The following is a 17,123-nucleotide window of genomic DNA, read 5'->3' on the forward strand; positions in this document are numbered from 1 at the left end:
AGCTTTAGTATGCCTCGATTATTGTTCCAGTTTTAGTTCAAAATACGGATATTATACAACCCTTGACAGTTCATCAATCAATATTTTTTCGATTTGTTTTCGGCTACAAGTAGTGACATACCGATCTCGGGAGTGGAGGAGGATTGAGTGTTTATTTTGAGTTTATAAAATGAAGTTAGAGTTCAACCAAATTTGTTTATTCGTACTGTTTTATTATTTTGCTATATTAGGCCTATGAGTTGCTGACCGAAAAAGTTGAGGGAGTGGGTTACTATTTTCAGGTGCCTAATTTAAGATTAGTAATAGTAACCCACTGCTCTAATAGTAACCCCCCCTATAATAGTAACCAACCCTAAAGAAACAATCAGGGTTAGAATTAGAAGATTTACGGTAATCTAATAAACCCCGTATATGAAAAAAATATAATAATTTCAAGAAATGATAAAATACAGTAAAAATTGTAACAAAATAAAGTTGGTCAATTGTAGATCATGGAATTCAATGATTTGTACTACAAATACAAATGCGTTGTAATACAATATTTAATGTATAGACTAATAATATAGGCCTAGGCCAACACGGGAAATAAATAAACGCCCCGGAGCGTTTATTCGAGAATAAACAAATTATAATATTAATATCAAAAACTAATTAAAACAAGTCTATCGCCCTCTATCTTTCTACATTACCACAGCAGTACGTATGATGGCGGCTGTTTCGAAGTTTTAACAACAAAATAAAATTAATATGAGTAACCCATGGGATATCAAATCGAGATCTCCCAATCTTGGAGCAATTTTAAGGCTAGCTGAACGCACTGGGCATTTAACTCATCATGGAAAAGTATTTAGGCTAGGCCTAGGTCCAATGATCAATTATTAAATTATTAAACTAGGCGTAGGGCCTACTAGGCCTAGCTAGAGGCTAGGCCCTCCCTAGGCCTAGCTAGGCTTATTATTAGGCCTAGCCTAGCTAGCCCTAGCTAGGCTAGGCCTATGCCTAATATAGATAGAAGAGGGAGGCATAATATGGTAGCTGTGGCTAGGCCCTCTAGCCTTTGGCTAGGCAAGGCCCTGTCCTCCTAAGGCTATAGTACTACTAGGCCTAGCCTATAGTTTGTATAATAGTAGTAGTAGGCCTAACCTAAGTAGAATAGTATAGCAAGCAAGCAAGGATAAGGATTAAGATAAGGTAGGCCTATAATAATCAATCAATTGAGGCTTGCTTTTCTGTCTGTATGTATAGATTGTAGATTTTGTTTTTTGGTCCAGATATTATTAATAATTATACTTGGTTTAGTTCTTTACTAATTATATTTTTTTTCAATGGTTTTTTTTCAGTTTAATATTCATGGTGATACCAAGGAACAGTCTAATAGAAACATTCCAAGCATGTCGCACCATTCACTAAACTTGATTCAACAACTTAGAGAACTAAGTAAACAAGGAAAAGAACTAGACAAAGTATGCATAAAGTTCTGTCAACACTATCAAACTTTATGTCACAAAAAAATGTCATGTGCCCATATGGACATGATGATGTCATACCCTGTTTAAGCTTTCATTTCATACCATATTTGTGCACACTTTTTTTTTCAAACTAGTTTGATAGTGCAGACAGCTTTAGAAAAATAATTTAATTAGATTTAATAAAAAAATATACAATCCTCTATAAAAAAAAAACACCTGAAAAAAAAAAGGTATAATTTTCATAGTTTTAAGAGACTTTGCTCCTGAGAGTTTCTTAAATTCAATATTGTGTTCAACCATAATGCTATGTTCCATTACAAGGCTCTGTAGTAATGAGAAGTTTCCCCTCTTTTTCTTGCAGGTTTCTTTAGATATCCAATGCCGACTGCTGGATAAGGAGACTAGAGATATTACGCATGTAGATATACTTGGTAATTTCTGCAAAATCTTTTTATGTAAAAATGTTGCTTTTTAATTTAGACAGACAGATCATAATCAGTAAATTGTGCCAACTTGTTGTAGGTGTGTTATAAAAATGAATGTGTTATAATAGTACAAATAATTTAATTCAACTAAACATTTATTCATCCAGTAAAAAGAAAAATAAACAATGAAAAAAAGACACAATTGAAAAAAGGGCAAAGGCCAAAAAAGTGAACAACAGATCAGAAAATGTTATCCTGTGAAAAAAATTGTTTGTGTCATCTTTCACCTGATGAAATTATTTGTACCATTGCACTCATTAGCATGAATTAAATTGCGTAATGTGTAGTTCTATATTTTCTCATACCAGAATGTAAAATCTCTCAACTGAATGATTTAACATCCCATCTTCAATCAGTTGTGAAAGCCAAGCACCAGCTAATAACACGGCTTCAACAGCCATTTGTTGGCGACTACGTCAAGATCGAAGCCACATACCATCGTCACGTTCAAGACCTGTTCCCGTTGATGGCGACCTGTCTCGCAGATCTCTCGTCTAACTTGAACAACATTGATTGGACCAGTGAATTTGATCTGAAGAATGTCAAATTAGTAAGATATTTTAGCATGTATTGGCACACACATTCGAGCCGTTCGCTTAGTTGATGCGAAACTAAACCAGGGTTTTTACTCCCCCCCCCCCCCTCCGTGCCTTACTTGATGGCAAACTAAAGAGCTGGACATTCTATTATTGTTAGTTTTAAACCATTCAACTTCAATTGAGGAAATTTGGTTTGGGCTGACTTACGGCAGCCACAGTACTCTACCATGACAGAAGCCAATATGGACCAATACACTGAGTAAAACCCTACTGATGTAAACGATTATTATTACGTTTCTTTACCCAGGGTAGCCCAAACAGTTTAAACTGGTTTGTATTGAGGCCCTGCATGCAACATTATACATTGTTACAAACTCAGCAGAGACTAATTAGTTATCAATACATCATACAATTTTGATTTGAAGACCCTTACAGAGTCTCGGTTCTCAAATCAACGGGCAAATTGTTCCATATTATTTGTTCCACTAACACAAAAACTTGTGATATACCTCTCCTTTTTTGCAAAAGGAACCTTAAGTTTCATGAGTTTTTGAAAGTGGCGTGAATAGGTCAGTCATGCCTATGGGTGTTCAGACAAAAGATGCACTGGGCTCTTTAAAATGTGCACAAGAAGACTTCTTCTACTAATGGCTGAGGAGAGACTTTTTGTTGATAGACCTTTTCATCTTTTTATGTATTTTCTATTTTTTTTCAAATTATATTTCTCTTTAATGAATAAAATTAATGAAATGAAGCTGAGCGGCATATAATTACTTTTTGCTAGCAAGTATATGTGTATTTTACAAGCAATTTTTAATTATTTTTACTTGCAGAAAGAGACGCTAAGTTCTATATCTACCAGCCTTGCTCAGCTGCAGACCAGTTTCCAATCTCTTTGTCTAATGAGGGAATGCTTAGAGTGAACAGAGTTGAAAAACACATCATAGGCCCAGGACCATTCAGTAGTGAAGGACCCAAATATGAGTCCTCCCCTGGATAGTGGTTATTGATAGGCCTACAAGAAAATATCATATGCAACGTACCATGTAGTGGTGCTATAGGATTTAGTGTTTTTATTGATGAGCCTACAGGCACAGATTTCGTGCTACATGTCAGCTAGTGGCACTTATCATTATCAAAATTTAGTATAATTAATACTGGTAAAAAATCATGGTATATAGTATTTTACATTGGCTGTCATGTCAGATTTTATTCTGGCCAAATTCAGTAATTCCACTTTCACATCGCACTGGCACGCATACCATACAAAATTTTTGTTTAAGCTGGAGTTTTGCTAGGCGATGTGAAAAAGGTATTAGGCCCTTAATAGTCCAACATTTCTATATGCACTATTATTTTTTGTACATAAAACGTTTAAAACATTCAGAAAGTTTTTTATAGAACTATAGTAAAATAAAAATGATTTAATATACAAATTGACTTTATGATGATTTGAAGAAAAACATTTAAAATCCAATAAATTAATATTTATGTTGGAATATTTTGTTGTTCGTTGTTTTTTTTAAGGTTGTCTATTAATTATTATGGCCCAAAAAGCCGTCCATAAAATAGAAATTACCCCCTCTATAGTGTGTATTACCGCCATGATGTTTTGATTTCGGGTGATGTTGTTTCGCCGTGGTGTAACCACATGTTCACATTGTTACCAGCCTAGCAAGGCAGCCTAGACCCAAGAAAAGTATATGAAAGTGCATCGACAAGTGTATGAATGTATAGCAGGTTAAATTAGATCAAGTACAACATTAATAAGACAACCCAAAGAAAAAAGTCACAAGGAAAGAAAATGCTAGGCCCGACGAGCAACTCGTCGACGAGAAGAAGAAGGTCAGTCGGTGGGGAGAAAGAAGAGATCACTGAAGGGGTTGATAATGATATGTTGGGCTTAGGCCTAGACAATGAGCTTAAAGCAGATATTCCTGTTCCGCTTATGTTGCCTAGTAAACGTAGAAAAACTGCAAAAACATTGGGAGAGGAAGAATCAGAAAAAAGAGCTGAACGTATGTTAGAAAAAGTTGTATTTGGAGGTGAGCAATCAACATTGGATAATTTATTTGCTGAGAAAATTAAATCTGATGAAGAATTAAATGAACAGGTAATTGCATTTAACTGTGTTGTTTTTACTAGACTAGGTCGAACTAATTGGTAAAGGTTCCATTTGCCAAATCATGATTTTTTGGACAGAAAGAAGTGGTCAACTGTGCATGTTATTATTTTCTAGTGGTACAGTTGACCGTAATATGTCTGTTGTCAATTTCGGCAAGGAACCCTTGTAAATGATTGGATGAACGTTGGTTGACCAAGCTGAGTGTCAGCCTCTAGACAAAATGTTCTCACATGGTCAATCGTGTCGATCGAAAATACTATAGAAAACTTTAAATTCTTTGGACAGTTGAATGATAGCCTCTTATAAATTACTCGATTAATTATCAACTTTTTAATCATAGTTTTACATTTTTGTGTATAAATATGTTATAACATGCTTCTATTTACATTTTTCTTAGATGTCTGGTGAAGAACTATTTTTTATAGACCGTGGTGACAATTCAGAGGGCGTTTTAGATCAATCAAAACCAAAGCCTGCATGGCATGACGAAGATGATGATCAAATAACGTATGTTCAGGGAATAATTTCGCCAGTGTAGCATAGCAAAAAGCTATACAAAACAACCTTTTTGCTAATGATTGTGTAGCAAAAAACTATGTTTCTCAACTCAAAATTCTGTTTGATTAGCAACATTGCTAAACAAATTTTTAAGTTGAAATTTTTCCCTGATGTTTTGTTTTATTTTTATCCCATGGGTAATACTATTACTAATCGTAATGTATTTGATGAATGGGTGGAGGAGAGATATTTTATAGGATTTTCGTAATGGCCTAAGCCTATCTCTTTCTACACTATCAAACTTTATGTGACAAAAAATCATCGTGTCCATATATGGACACGATGATGTCATATCACTACCAATACCATATTTGGGCATATCATACCCATATTTGGGCACATCACACTTTTTTTTTGATAGTGTAGCATAATATCGTACTCAAACCAAGCATGGTATATTTGAAATCATCCCTTTTTTAGAGCGTATTAGTGCCCTATGGTACAGTATTATATTTATATTTAACTAGATTCTAAAGTCTAATGTTTTTCTTTCTAGCCACTGATTTAAAGATGTATTGTCCCCAAAAAACATGAAAAATAAAGATTAATTAAATCAGACTTTGATTATGTTATTTTGTAGCTTTAATAAAGTTATTCATTTCCTTAAAAAAAAAACGAAAAAAATAATGTTTTTACTTGTAAAATGATAAAATAAATGGCTAAATTCAACCAAAAATCCATTGGCTGGCAGCCAATTTGACCATTTTTTGCTTTAAATTACATTCTTTTCAGGTAAATACATTTTTTTTCGATACAATTTTTGGTCAAAGTGGATAACTATTATGTTACATTAAAATGGAATATTCAACAAAAATTTGTTTTTTTCAGGAGGACAATACATCTTTAACAGAGATCTTTATTTTAAATTAATACTTTGCTATTTAAGAGACAAGGTTTAAAATTATTAATTTTTTCTGCAGGCTTAATATGACTGGACGTAAGAAACTTCAAGATATAAGACATAAAGATGAAAAGGAATTATCTGGAGATAAATTAAAGCAACGCTTAAAATCACAGTAATGTGAACCAAACTTTATTTTTCACACCACCCCACCTTATTTCTCTAGAAATGAAAATATTATAATAATATCAAATTTTACTTTTAGCCAAATGTCAATCTCTCTCCCATTGGAATGGATACCAAATTAATTAACATCAATCTTTATAATTTAATATGATGGACAAATACAATATACTATGGCTATATATTTAAGTTATATACCATTTTAGGCAATCTTTTCCCCTTCCCAATTGCTAAGTTTAAGCCCTAACTTGTCATCCTGATACTGTTACGTATATATTTGGATTGAACTTGTTAAATGCAGTTTTTTTAAACATTTATATGAATCATGAATCAAATTACGGGCTGCCTCTCAGACAGTGTCTGCATGCATTCTATCTTCTATATTCCAAAGTATCCAAAATCTAATAAATTATATTTATTTTTAGGTTTGAAAATTTAACTGGATCAAAACCAAACTGGGCGAAGTTGAAATCGGAGAAAGAAGATCGTAAAAGAAAGGGTTAGCTATTAGCTGTAAATTGATATACATTAATATCATATGGCTGGGGATGAATTATTTAGATAAATAATTCCTCCATGAGATGACAATGAAATTACAAAATTGGGACCATTTGCCTGCCCAAGGCATCCCATTTTTAGACATCCTGTCTCTGAAAATGTTGATAAAGGGATTAATTTTGGATTCTTTAATAATCTACTGGGTTAATCAACCCTAAAGGCCAATTTACACAGACGAACAGTAAGCGGAAAGCCACGTTGATTGTCCCATTTACACAGCGCGGAATTCACGAGCGGTGTGGCAGAAAGTAGGTGCTTGTAGGCCTCAAGCCTAGTGCATGATGATGTCATGTCACTGCACATTCGTTGTGGTAGATAGATAGCGTGAAGTTGTGGTAGATAGATAGCCTTGAGCTGCGATAAATAAAGTAATAATAAATTCAGGCCTGTAACTGTATTATATTTTTTTCTTTACAAGATGCAAGCAGTGACGAAGAGGATGATGAGGAGGAAGACTTGATGAAGAGAACAGGCGATTATCTGGCCTCTTCAAAGTCACTGACAAAAGGCTTTATTGATGTTAAAAAGTACACTGATGCAAATAAAGCATCACCCTCTGAGGTAATAAGAAAAACATTGTTGCAGGGCATCATTTATAAGGAGCGCCTGCGCGACCGCGCTCCTCCGCGCTCCTCAACAGGCTTCGAGGAGAGCAATTTATCGCGCTCCTTAATTTTCAAAATAGAGCCTAGCTTTTGACAGTGTTGATTTTTCTGTCAAGAGGCCTAAAAACACGTGGATTTTTAAAAGTTAAAACCAATCTAGGCCTAGGCTAATAATATATAAGCTAAGTTATAAAGCTACAAGCCTAATGGCAGTCCCTCGTTTTTAAGGATCACGAGCGCGATCGCAATCAACAACCTTCGAAAAGGAGAGCAATTCATCGCGCTCCATCTCACAGTGCGAGGTACCAACAAAGGGGATTCCCCTGCCTGCACGCATTCGATTCAAGGGCGAGTTTACTTCATCGCCTCATAGTGCAACCAGTACGGTGTCATAGAAACACCTCCTTTACAGGAAGATCATGTCCCAACCAATAATTTTTCTCTTTATGTTTTTATGGAACGAGTTAATAAAATATATTTAATTTTAAAAGGAAACATTAATATAGGAGGGCCTAAATATAATGTTTATTATTTAAAAAAGCTTAGCTGCTGGTTGCTTTAATTATGTCATTTTGAAGATGGATTATTTCTTCGAAAGTTCTAACCAATTTTGGTCACTCAAATCCTCCTCAAAACATGTGCTGACGTGTGACGTCAGCATCTTCTAGAAGCTCTCTCAGCCCTCCCCTATTGTGCGTGCGCCCATGTGTGACACATGTAAACACGATCAAATATCTTTCTTAATTATTTTAAAATGACACTTTGTAACTTATTATCAATATTTTAATGGCTGTTGCATGTTAGAATTGTATAATTTATGAATTGCAGGTAAATACTTTTCAGGTTTTCTGTCTGATTTCTAGGCCAACAAGCTAGGCTAGAAAAGCTAGGCTAAAGGCATATAGTTGGCCAGGACAGGATTCTCCAGGCTCCTGAAACCCAATCTACCCAGGCAGGCCATAAAAAAAAAATTGGCTTGAGTTTTTTTACTGTAGAATAATACGATCCCCACGGAAAATACTGTGTGTAAAGGTGGGTGTGGGGGATTTTAGGGGAGAGGTACAGTATACATTTGTTGATATTTGAGGAGAGCGATTTAAAATTTTTGCAAGGAGAGCGAATTGCTCTCCTCGGTGATTTGAGGAGAGCGATTTGTTGCTCTCCTGGGTTTTGCATACGTGATGCCCTGTTGTTGGTTTTCAGAATTAATTCAATTCTCCTAGGTTGAGAACTAAAGGACCGAATCATTAAGAGAGGTCTAAAAAACAAATGACCTCTCAACCTATAATTAATTAACTTTTTTTGTAAAAGTTGTTTTCTACAAACCAAAGTTAGTGATAACTGTGCCCAAGAAACCAACTTACCTGGGTAAATTACTGAGTCTGAACAGGACCTAAGATTGGAATCATTTTTAATGATAGTTGATTGGTTGGTTGTTTTAGAGGTCTTAGTGATAGAGATCTGTCTAACTTTGAGGAGAAATTGGATGAAAAAGGCTCTACATGCCAGAGATGAAGACTTATTTTATCTAAAGCTCTGTCTACACCATCAAACTTTATGTGAACAAAATATGATGTGCCCATATGTAGACATGATGATGTCATATCACTGCCATATTTAAGCATATCACTACCATATTTGGTATTTCAGGGTTGGATAGAGTCAGTAGAATTCCATCCCAATGCACATGTTCTACTTACAGCTGGAAAAGATCTGAGGTTGAACTTATTTCAGGTAACATTATGGTTTCTAACTATGACAATCTAACAACAGGACACTCAGCTTGAATTGCCAAGATAGGAACTTGTAACAGTCCTTTGATCTTATGTCACAAATACCAACAGTACTGTACTATGTACAAATTCTTTGTGGCGTGGTGTCTATTAACCAAACGTTTTAGGAAGCCAATTGGCCAATCGAAAATCAGTCAAAAAATTTAGTGGGCATGGATCTGATCATGTCGCAGCTACAGATAAACCCTTTGATCTCCAGAGCTCAGCATCCTGTTAGAATACCTTGAACTAACAATGAAATGACATTCACAAAATATTAGGTATAATTTAGGCAGACTAATTCTAAGCTTAGGTCATTGCAATCCAGCCCAGATTGTTGTGTGTCCAATCTGTGTCGCCTTAAAAAGTATTGACCAATGGCACTGACATTTTTAAGTATGTTGATATTTTTATTAGGTTGACGGTAAAAACAACCCTAAAATTCAGAGCGTGTTTATGGAGAAGTTTCCAATAATGACGGCGCACTTCTCTGCAAATGGCGAGGAGGTCATCATGAGTGCAAAAAGCAAATGGTTTTATGTTTATGATATGATTGCTGGTAAAATTATCCACATTCCATATATAAGAGGTAAGAAAGACTAGTTTGAAGTTCATCACTGTTAAAACTTTATTAGCAAACACTATGCTACGATATTGACATAATGCCGATCAATGAGCCCAGCTTGTCAAAGATTATGTAGCAAGATGGTCATCTTGTGTGAAATACATTTACTAATACTAATGACCCAAGTATAATTCCATGCTTGAGTATAATTCCACCCCCTAATTTAGGCTAAATATGGACATAAGACTTTGCTTAAGTCCTTTGTAGCAATTCAAATATAATTCCACTGCTTAATTGCTTATTGAAATCCCTGGTAAACTGTATTTTGTAATATACAGTACTGTTTAAATCTCAATCATTTTATATAGTTTTTGTAGGTAGAATTAAATAATGATGTTTTATTTTATCTTCCTCACAGGTATTCAGGAACGAAAGTTAGAAAAGTTTGAGGTGTCACCTGATGGCCAGTACTTGGCATTTCTTGGTAGCTATGGGCAAATTTATTTACTGTCGGCTAAGGTAGATATACTATAATATTTTAATTTTTGTCCTAACAATTATCAAGTATCAAAGTTTCAAAGGACATTCAATAGACATTTAACATTTTGTTCTTTTCAGACAAAAGAGTGGATATCTACATTGAAAATGAATGGATCTGCAGAAGCAGTTGCATTCTCAAAGGATGGGAAAACACTTTACTCCACAGGAGGTAATCAAATGATCAAAATTGTATAAATACTATACAACAAATCTGTATATTGTTTAAGAAATGGAAACAAGGAATGCATTGTGGGATTTAATCGTTCAATGAATCTTGTCAATACAAGCCCATAGACCCCCTATTTCCTAAAGTGCCTTTTTCAAACTAGAGACTCACTGATGAATATTGTTTTGGCCGTCCTACCTAGTCAGCAATTTCACCACTAATACTAAAAAAATCTTTACTAAACTGATCTCTTTGCGTCCCGATACACCCACCTTTTTCTGTTGAGCCTCTAGGAACATGGTAGGAGCACAAAAAGAACCCCCTATCCTGCCCATTTTAATATTTACATTCTCGTTTTTATTCACAGACGATGGTCAGATTTATATTTGGAATTTGCAGAGTAGGACATGTCAGCATCGCTTTGTTGATGATGGCTGTGTGAAGGGGACAAGTATAGCTGTGTCACCAAATAATATGTATTTAGCTTGTGGGTAAGTATACAGTAAAACAGGCCTGGCAGCTCACCTGTTTCTCTCAGGTGACACCCAATTTAAATAATATTGGGTTGAAATTTTGATTTTTATTTGATACTACAAGGTTTTTACAGTGAGGTTCATTTTTCCACAAAAGAGGCAAAAATCTTCATGAGCTAGACTAGGCATATATACCATCACTTCTGCTACTTTTCTATAGTTGAAAAAGGCACTTCAGGCAAAAAGAGGTGTTGTTTGAACCCTACATGCTTGCCAGATGAACATTTGCAATCTTTTTTACCGGTTGAAAATTACATGCAGCTCATTTAATAAATTATGAATTAAGAAAATAAATTAATGAATTAGAGAAAAAATTAAATTTTAATTTCTCTTCTGAACTTGATTAGTTTTAACTATTTTTAGCCCTTTCCTGTGATATATTATGTTTTATATATGTTACTTTATGTCTTGACAATTTAATCTTAAAGTTTAGAGCATCTAACTGAATTTGACCACATGCACTTATGACCTACTGATGATGAAAGTTGATCAAAATCTAGTCACCTGATTAAATTGTAATAGGGTCCATGATGCAGGAATTCCTGTGAGAAAATGGCTTCATAGTAACAAACCTTTTATTTTTTAGATCATACAGTGGAGTTGTAAATATCTATGACCATCATGATTGTTTATCGAAGACAAGACCAAAACCAAGCAAAGCTATTAAAAATTTAACAACACCAACTTCTAAGGTTTTATTTAATTCAACCAATGAGATTCTCTCTATTGCCTCAAGTGCTGTTAATAAGGCCATCCGATTGGTAAGTTTTTATGGTTGTCTTTACAGTACTATTTTAAATGATCAAATTACCGTAGTCAGTGCTGATCTTATATAATTTTTTGACAGACAGCAGTGCAATTATTCAAACGTGGCACTTCGTATTCAAATGTGGCACTACTTATTCAAATGTGGCACTACTTATTTGAATGTGGCACTACTTATTCGAATGTCGCACTACGTATTCAAATGTGGCACTACGTATTTGAATGTGGCACAATGTATTTGAATGTGGCACTACTTATTCAAATGTGGCACCACTCAAATTTAGTAGAATATAATATAGTATTTAAATGTGATGCTACATATTCAAATGTAGCACTACTTTTTTTTCAAATGTTGCACTACTTATTTAAATGTTGAACCATGGAGAAATAAGTTATTTCTCCATGGTTGAACTAATTCAAATTTGGTGCTACTTATTCAAATCTGCCACTACTAATTCAAATGCATTCAATTCAAATTTGTGGCACTACATATACAATACGGCACTACTTATTCAAATACGGCACTACTTATTCAAATGCATTCAATTCAAATTTCTTTTCTTTAGGTCCATCTACCTTCATATTCAGTATTTTCAAATTTCCCTGAGCTAAATGATTTGACAGGACGAGTGAACTCCTTAGATTTTTCACCAAGAAGTGGGTTTTTAACCCTTGGAAACAACAAAGGTCAAGCACTACTATACAGGTAACTGGACTTTTGTTTGTTGTGACCTTTTTGAAAAACCGGACACCCTTTGACTGACCCGAAATGTCCAGTTACACCTCCAGTCTGAATATCCTACAGCAGAGGTCCTAACTTGACAAAATGAAATATCTGGAAACTTTGTTATAGCATAGCCAAACACTAGAGGGTGCTATTTAAACAATCTTAAGCATCAAACAAGAGAGGGTGCTATTTAAACAATTTAAGGCATCAGTATTATGACAGTAAACAATGGTTATGATTATGTCAGCCATTTTACAGGCATGTAAAAGGTGGAAAATGTGTTTTTTTTTAAACTTTGGTTATCAAGCAAGAGCCTATTAGTAGATAATTTTGTCCATGTCCAAAAGAATCTGGAGAAATTACACTTAGTGGGAGTCAGGACCCAACATTTTGTGAAATTTCTGCTATTGTTCGGAGACTTGGGAAATTTATACTGTGTTGATAGGTGGCATTCCATAGACATACCAATACACCTAATATGCTGTGAATATAATCTATTTAATGTTTGCCATTAACACTATCTATTGTCTTTTTAGAATAAATGTTCAGCCACTTACATTTTTGTTTATATAATTTTTGTATTTTATTTTTATTAGGTTGAAGCATTTTTCTGAATCTTAACTTACGTGGCACTTTGACAGTATTAGTTGAAATGCAAATTGCATTTCATAAAAGTATTGGTTCTAAAAGTAAAGAAATCAACTGTGTACAACTAAGTGTGGATTCACATTAGCGGCAAATGGAATGCTGTGAAATAAACATTTTGAAGACCATGATCATAATGATGTTATGCATGTGAACGGATATAAGAACTGAACTGCAAGAGTTTTATGATATTTTCGCTGTTTGCCGGCCTCCTACCAATAAAGCCAAAAAATTTGTTGGGGACACATATGTCATGTTTTGGAAGGGCCTGTAGCCATATTCACCAATCATACTTAAGTGAGATATTCATTTAACTCAATAAATATTTAGTATTTCACTTAAATTGTGTATTGACTTAGATAGGATATTTTTATTTAAGGCCATGTTCCTTAGCCTAGGTGTGATTGGTGAATATGGCCACAGGCATACTACTGTTTACTATAGATGCTGATATCCAAGTTTTTTTAATAGTGCCCTTTATGATTTGGCTGCATTCGCTTGATATTTCATTTTTTAAAGCTGGGACCATCTTCAAGCTTTAAGTTAAATTAAATATTAATTATGGAAACAGAAATTCAGGATTTTTCAAACGGGGGGTGCTAAGTAACAAAATAATATTAATAGTCTGTAAAAAATAGATATCAAAAAGTAGTTCATAATGTCATTTCAGCTGTGAAAAGGGAGAACATTTCTTCTGAGTAGTGCTACCCCCTGAATCCTCCTGGTAACATATATCAATCATGTAGACCTAAAATTATTACCATTCCTTTTCAATTCAAAATAACTGAAACACAAAATATAAACATAAATACAGTTTAAAGTAATGCACAATATAAAGTTGTTTAGAAATGTACTGTATTAGACACGCCTTTTATTTAAAAGTGGCGTAAGTATTTTGTGTAGAATAAAAATACCACAACCATTTTAAAGTAAAAGTTCTTTTGTTTTAAATTGTGTATACTCTTTTTTTTTAAACTTTCTTTTCCAATTCCTGTATGTTCATAACATTGTTGTGTATACTGTACAGTACATACATGTCTGGGATGTAAAGTAAATTGAGTAGGCTTGATGGACTAAAATGTTATTGAAATTGTCTTTTTTAATTGTTTATTTATTCTTTATTGTATAACAAGCCATATGTCCAAGTCCATAGTATTAGCAAGGACATAAAACAGTGAAATCCCAACAATTTGTAAAATAATGCGTTGACGTGCACAGCGCATTTTTTCTGAAGTTTCTCAATTTGTTTTTAAAATTTGAATCATATTTAATGATGATATCTGTATACAACAAACTCCAAAGAAATTAAATAAAGCCATATATATTGTACTACTGTATGCAAATGATATATAGATAAAACTTTGTTTTCAGTCCACATTGAAGTTGATTTCTGAAAATGAACCATTTTAAAATATATTATCACAATGACAAACCTTAGCTTTTTATTGGATCATATGTTCTTATTTGTTTTAACTTGTTCTTATAATGTTTTCTTATTGACGATCTATGTATTACAATTAGTCACATGGGGTTGGAGGTAGTTTTACCCGTTTCTGAAATGGAAGATCCCATAATAACACAGCCCGTTGCGTAATACAGTGTTATGTGGGCGTCGTCGTAGGAATGCGTTAGCCAGGTTTAAATGAAAGGACGTGGTCCTGGCACTACATTAAATACCTTTTCGTTTAGTAAGGCTCCAATTAGCCTTTTTTGAAAATAGAAATAACCACGATGGGTACGCGCTCATCATTTCTCTACAAATTAGCGATTGGAACTACAGCATCAGTGACATTGATAATCCTTATTGTAATGAGTTTTGTCTATGTCCACCCATACCGTAAAACGAAGGATTTTGAACCCACTACTTGCAAAGTGAAGGTACATGATATTAAGATCCAGGAAAATAAAGAATGTAATTGTTACACTACCAGTGAATCAAGTGATTATGAGACGTATTGTGACTACGGTGATTTTGAATGTCTGAAAATATTTGTGAGTTTTTTGGACAGTCGTCGTCGAAATAGAACGGCAATGCTGTATACAACGGATAAACAATATCGAAGTGATAAAGAAGTAAGTATAAAGGCCTCACCTCATTATTCAATAATGATTAAGGTCAGGGGTTAAGGTCGTAGCCTTTTACTTAACTGCGATGAAGTGTTACACAATTGTAAAGCTCACTCATCAGATTGCTGCGAACTTCCCACCCCTACTGTGAAGTAGACGATGCCGACTGTCTAAAGAATTTGGCCGTGACCTAATATGAATATTCAAAATATTATATAAACTGGTATCCATTTACACGATAAAGTATATGATACTAATAGAACACTATAGGAACCGAAGACATTTCGGTCGCGATCCCTGATTGATCCTCATTAAATTATATTTATTGTGATGTGTAACAATTAAGTAACTCAAGTTGTCTAGCTAATTTGCATGACCCGCCCCTGTACGACGTGACGTAACTCATTATGTAAACGCACAACGAGCCAATGTGGGATTCACAGGCAAAAGCCCAAAGCCAGGCTATGAGCGCTCATTGGCTAAACACAGGGGGCCCCGGGGTTAATGGGCCACCTGAGCAGTGCCCAGAAGAGAGGCATTAGAATACGTCAAAAATATTAAAAACGCACGAGGCCTCACAGCGTTGAAGGGCCACTTGGGGTTCCTAAACAAGGAGGCCACAGAAAAGCCCCGGTTTTTCGTCTACTGAATTTGTGAAAAAATACAATGTGCTGTTGTCAATAATACATCTTTTGTTTTAAAAAATACTAATCTCCTAAATTGTTGTTTATTCACAACAGTGCACCTATCCGGTATGTGACACCTACGACCCAGAACACGTGTACGTATTGTCGGGCAAGTATGTAGAGGATCAGGACTACCTCGACTTCCGTGACAAGTACACAGTCCCAGGCACCAACATTCCTTGCTTTTACAATCCTGAACTCGGAGAAGCCATAATGGAGCGGCTAATTACCCGGGAAGATGCGATAGCCAGCACAGTGGCAACAGTAGCCACGGGTACCTTCATTATTCTAATACTGTTACTCTGTTTGATTAGATCGACTTAGGCACTATTCGTAATATATTAAAAGTGAGAACAGGACTCCATGACGTCACTGATACGCGTCAGATGGCAGGACTTTAACGTCACCCCGTATGACGTCATGTGGATGGGAGGACTTCGACGTCACCACCGAGTTAAGGGTCTTTCACACCTGTTCCGGCACGGTTCCAGTCCGGCGCCGGAAAATCCAATCGAACGTCAATGTTTCGATTTTACGCGGCTACTACGCGCATATCGATTGGTGCATAGCCGCGTGAAAACGAAACATTGATGTTCGATTCGCCGGACCGGAACCGTGCCGGAACAGGTGTGAAAGACCCTTTACACATCGACATAATGGTTGGTCTCCCTTGGACGGCGCAAGTTGCTCCCTTGGACACCGCATGGGTTGTGTGGACCACCACCACAAATAAAAGCCTGACCAACTTTGATACCACTGGATAGATACATTACAATAAAAATATTAATTTATATATTACTAATAACGGGTAATTTTAGTGTGAGATTCTTATAAAGTCAAAACAGTTCGACATGACGGGTAGATTGTGGTTGTATTTAATCTTTTGATTATTATAATGATGACGTGAATGTCAAAAAATTAAATATTTTAGAAACACCTGGTCCCATGAGAAGTAAAATGTCCACAATGAACCAAGACAACAGGGTATACCTCCGGGTTTAAGGCCAATTTGCACAGACGAGCGGTAACAGTAAGCGGAAAACCGCGTAGTTTCTCCCACGTAGAATCTGTATCTATCCTGAGCGGAAACAACCCGTCGCTCCGCGTTGTGTGTAAATCGTCATAAGGAATAACTTTCTATATTTTTTATTTCACCGTTACCGCTCGTCGTCTGTGTAATTTGGCCTTACACGTTATTATAGCATTTTGCAACACATTTTTTCCCTAATCCTGTATAGGGCGGCGCGTTTCATTAAAATTTAATATATTTTTGAGGTGCATAATCATAGTTATA

At 35.1% G+C, this 17,123-nt stretch overlaps 3 protein-coding genes across 5 annotated transcripts; all 3 read left to right on the forward strand.

Moving 5' to 3' along the window:
- Positions 1-708: 708 nt before the first annotated feature.
- On the forward strand, positions 709-3,929 carry LOC140049972 (uncharacterized). 2 transcript variants are annotated; one of them, XM_072094933.1, is made up of 5 exons: positions 709-843; positions 1,341-1,463; positions 1,831-1,900; positions 2,263-2,504; positions 3,327-3,929. In XM_072094933.1, exons 1-5 carry the CDS (start codon positions 748-750, stop codon positions 3,414-3,416), a joined length of 621 nt encoding a protein of 206 aa, XP_071951034.1. In that variant the 5' UTR covers positions 709-747; the 3' UTR covers positions 3,417-3,929. The 2 variants fall into 2 exon arrangements, with proteins under 2 accessions (XP_071951034.1, XP_071951035.1); XM_072094934.1 differs by having other exon boundaries at positions 718-803.
- Positions 3,930-4,031: 102 nt separating this feature from the next.
- LOC140049970 (U3 small nucleolar RNA-associated protein 18 homolog) lies at positions 4,032-14,503 on the forward strand. 2 transcript variants are annotated; one of them, XM_072094930.1, is made up of 13 exons: positions 4,032-4,606; positions 5,016-5,125; positions 6,097-6,192; positions 6,626-6,699; positions 7,177-7,319; positions 9,014-9,097; positions 9,553-9,724; positions 10,119-10,219; positions 10,319-10,409; positions 10,774-10,897; positions 11,526-11,700; positions 12,271-12,410; positions 13,028-14,503. In XM_072094930.1, exons 1-13 carry the CDS (start codon positions 4,298-4,300, stop codon positions 13,050-13,052), a joined length of 1,644 nt encoding a protein of 547 aa, XP_071951031.1. In that variant the 5' UTR covers positions 4,032-4,297; the 3' UTR covers positions 13,053-14,503. The 2 variants fall into 2 exon arrangements, with proteins under 2 accessions (XP_071951031.1, XP_071951032.1); XM_072094931.1 differs by lacking the exon at positions 9,014-9,097.
- A 166-nt stretch (positions 14,504-14,669) lies between these two features.
- On the forward strand, positions 14,670-16,280 carry LOC140049472 (uncharacterized). Its single transcript, XM_072094363.1, has 2 exons — positions 14,670-15,149; positions 15,884-16,280. Exons 1-2 carry the CDS (start codon positions 14,808-14,810, stop codon positions 16,151-16,153), a joined length of 612 nt encoding a protein of 203 aa, XP_071950464.1. The 5' UTR covers positions 14,670-14,807; the 3' UTR covers positions 16,154-16,280.
- Positions 16,281-17,123: the final 843 nt, after the last annotated feature.

Source organism: Antedon mediterranea, chromosome 5, assembly GCF_964355755.1.
Source record: "Antedon mediterranea chromosome 5, ecAntMedi1.1, whole genome shotgun sequence".
Lineage (NCBI taxonomy): Eukaryota > Metazoa > Echinodermata > Crinoidea > Comatulida > Antedonidae > Antedon > Antedon mediterranea.

Bases quoted from the DNA above. Each gene is read 5' to 3' on its own strand.
- LOC140049972 (XM_072094933.1), top strand. From the start codon at position 748: ATGAGTAACCCATGGGATATCAAATCGAGATCTCCCAATCTTGGAGCA. The intron at 1,464-1,830 runs GTATGCATAAAG...TTTTTCTTGCAG, and splicing joins AAGGAAAAGAACTAGACAAA to GTTTCTTTAGATATCCAATG. The intron at 2,505-3,326 runs GTAAGATATTTT...TTTTACTTGCAG, and splicing joins ATCTGAAGAATGTCAAATTA to AAAGAGACGCTAAGTTCTAT.
- LOC140049970 (XM_072094930.1), top strand. From the start codon at position 4,298: ATGCTAGGCCCGACGAGCAACTCGTCGACGAGAAGAAGAAGGTCAGTC. The intron at 9,098-9,552 runs GTAACATTATGG...TATTTTTATTAG, and splicing joins TGAGGTTGAACTTATTTCAG to GTTGACGGTAAAAACAACCC. The intron at 10,220-10,318 runs GTAGATATACTA...TGTTCTTTTCAG, and splicing joins TTTATTTACTGTCGGCTAAG to ACAAAAGAGTGGATATCTAC.
- LOC140049472 (XM_072094363.1), top strand. From the start codon at position 14,808: ATGGGTACGCGCTCATCATTTCTCTACAAATTAGCGATTGGAACTACA. The intron at 15,150-15,883 runs GTAAGTATAAAG...TATTCACAACAG, and splicing joins AATATCGAAGTGATAAAGAA to TGCACCTATCCGGTATGTGA.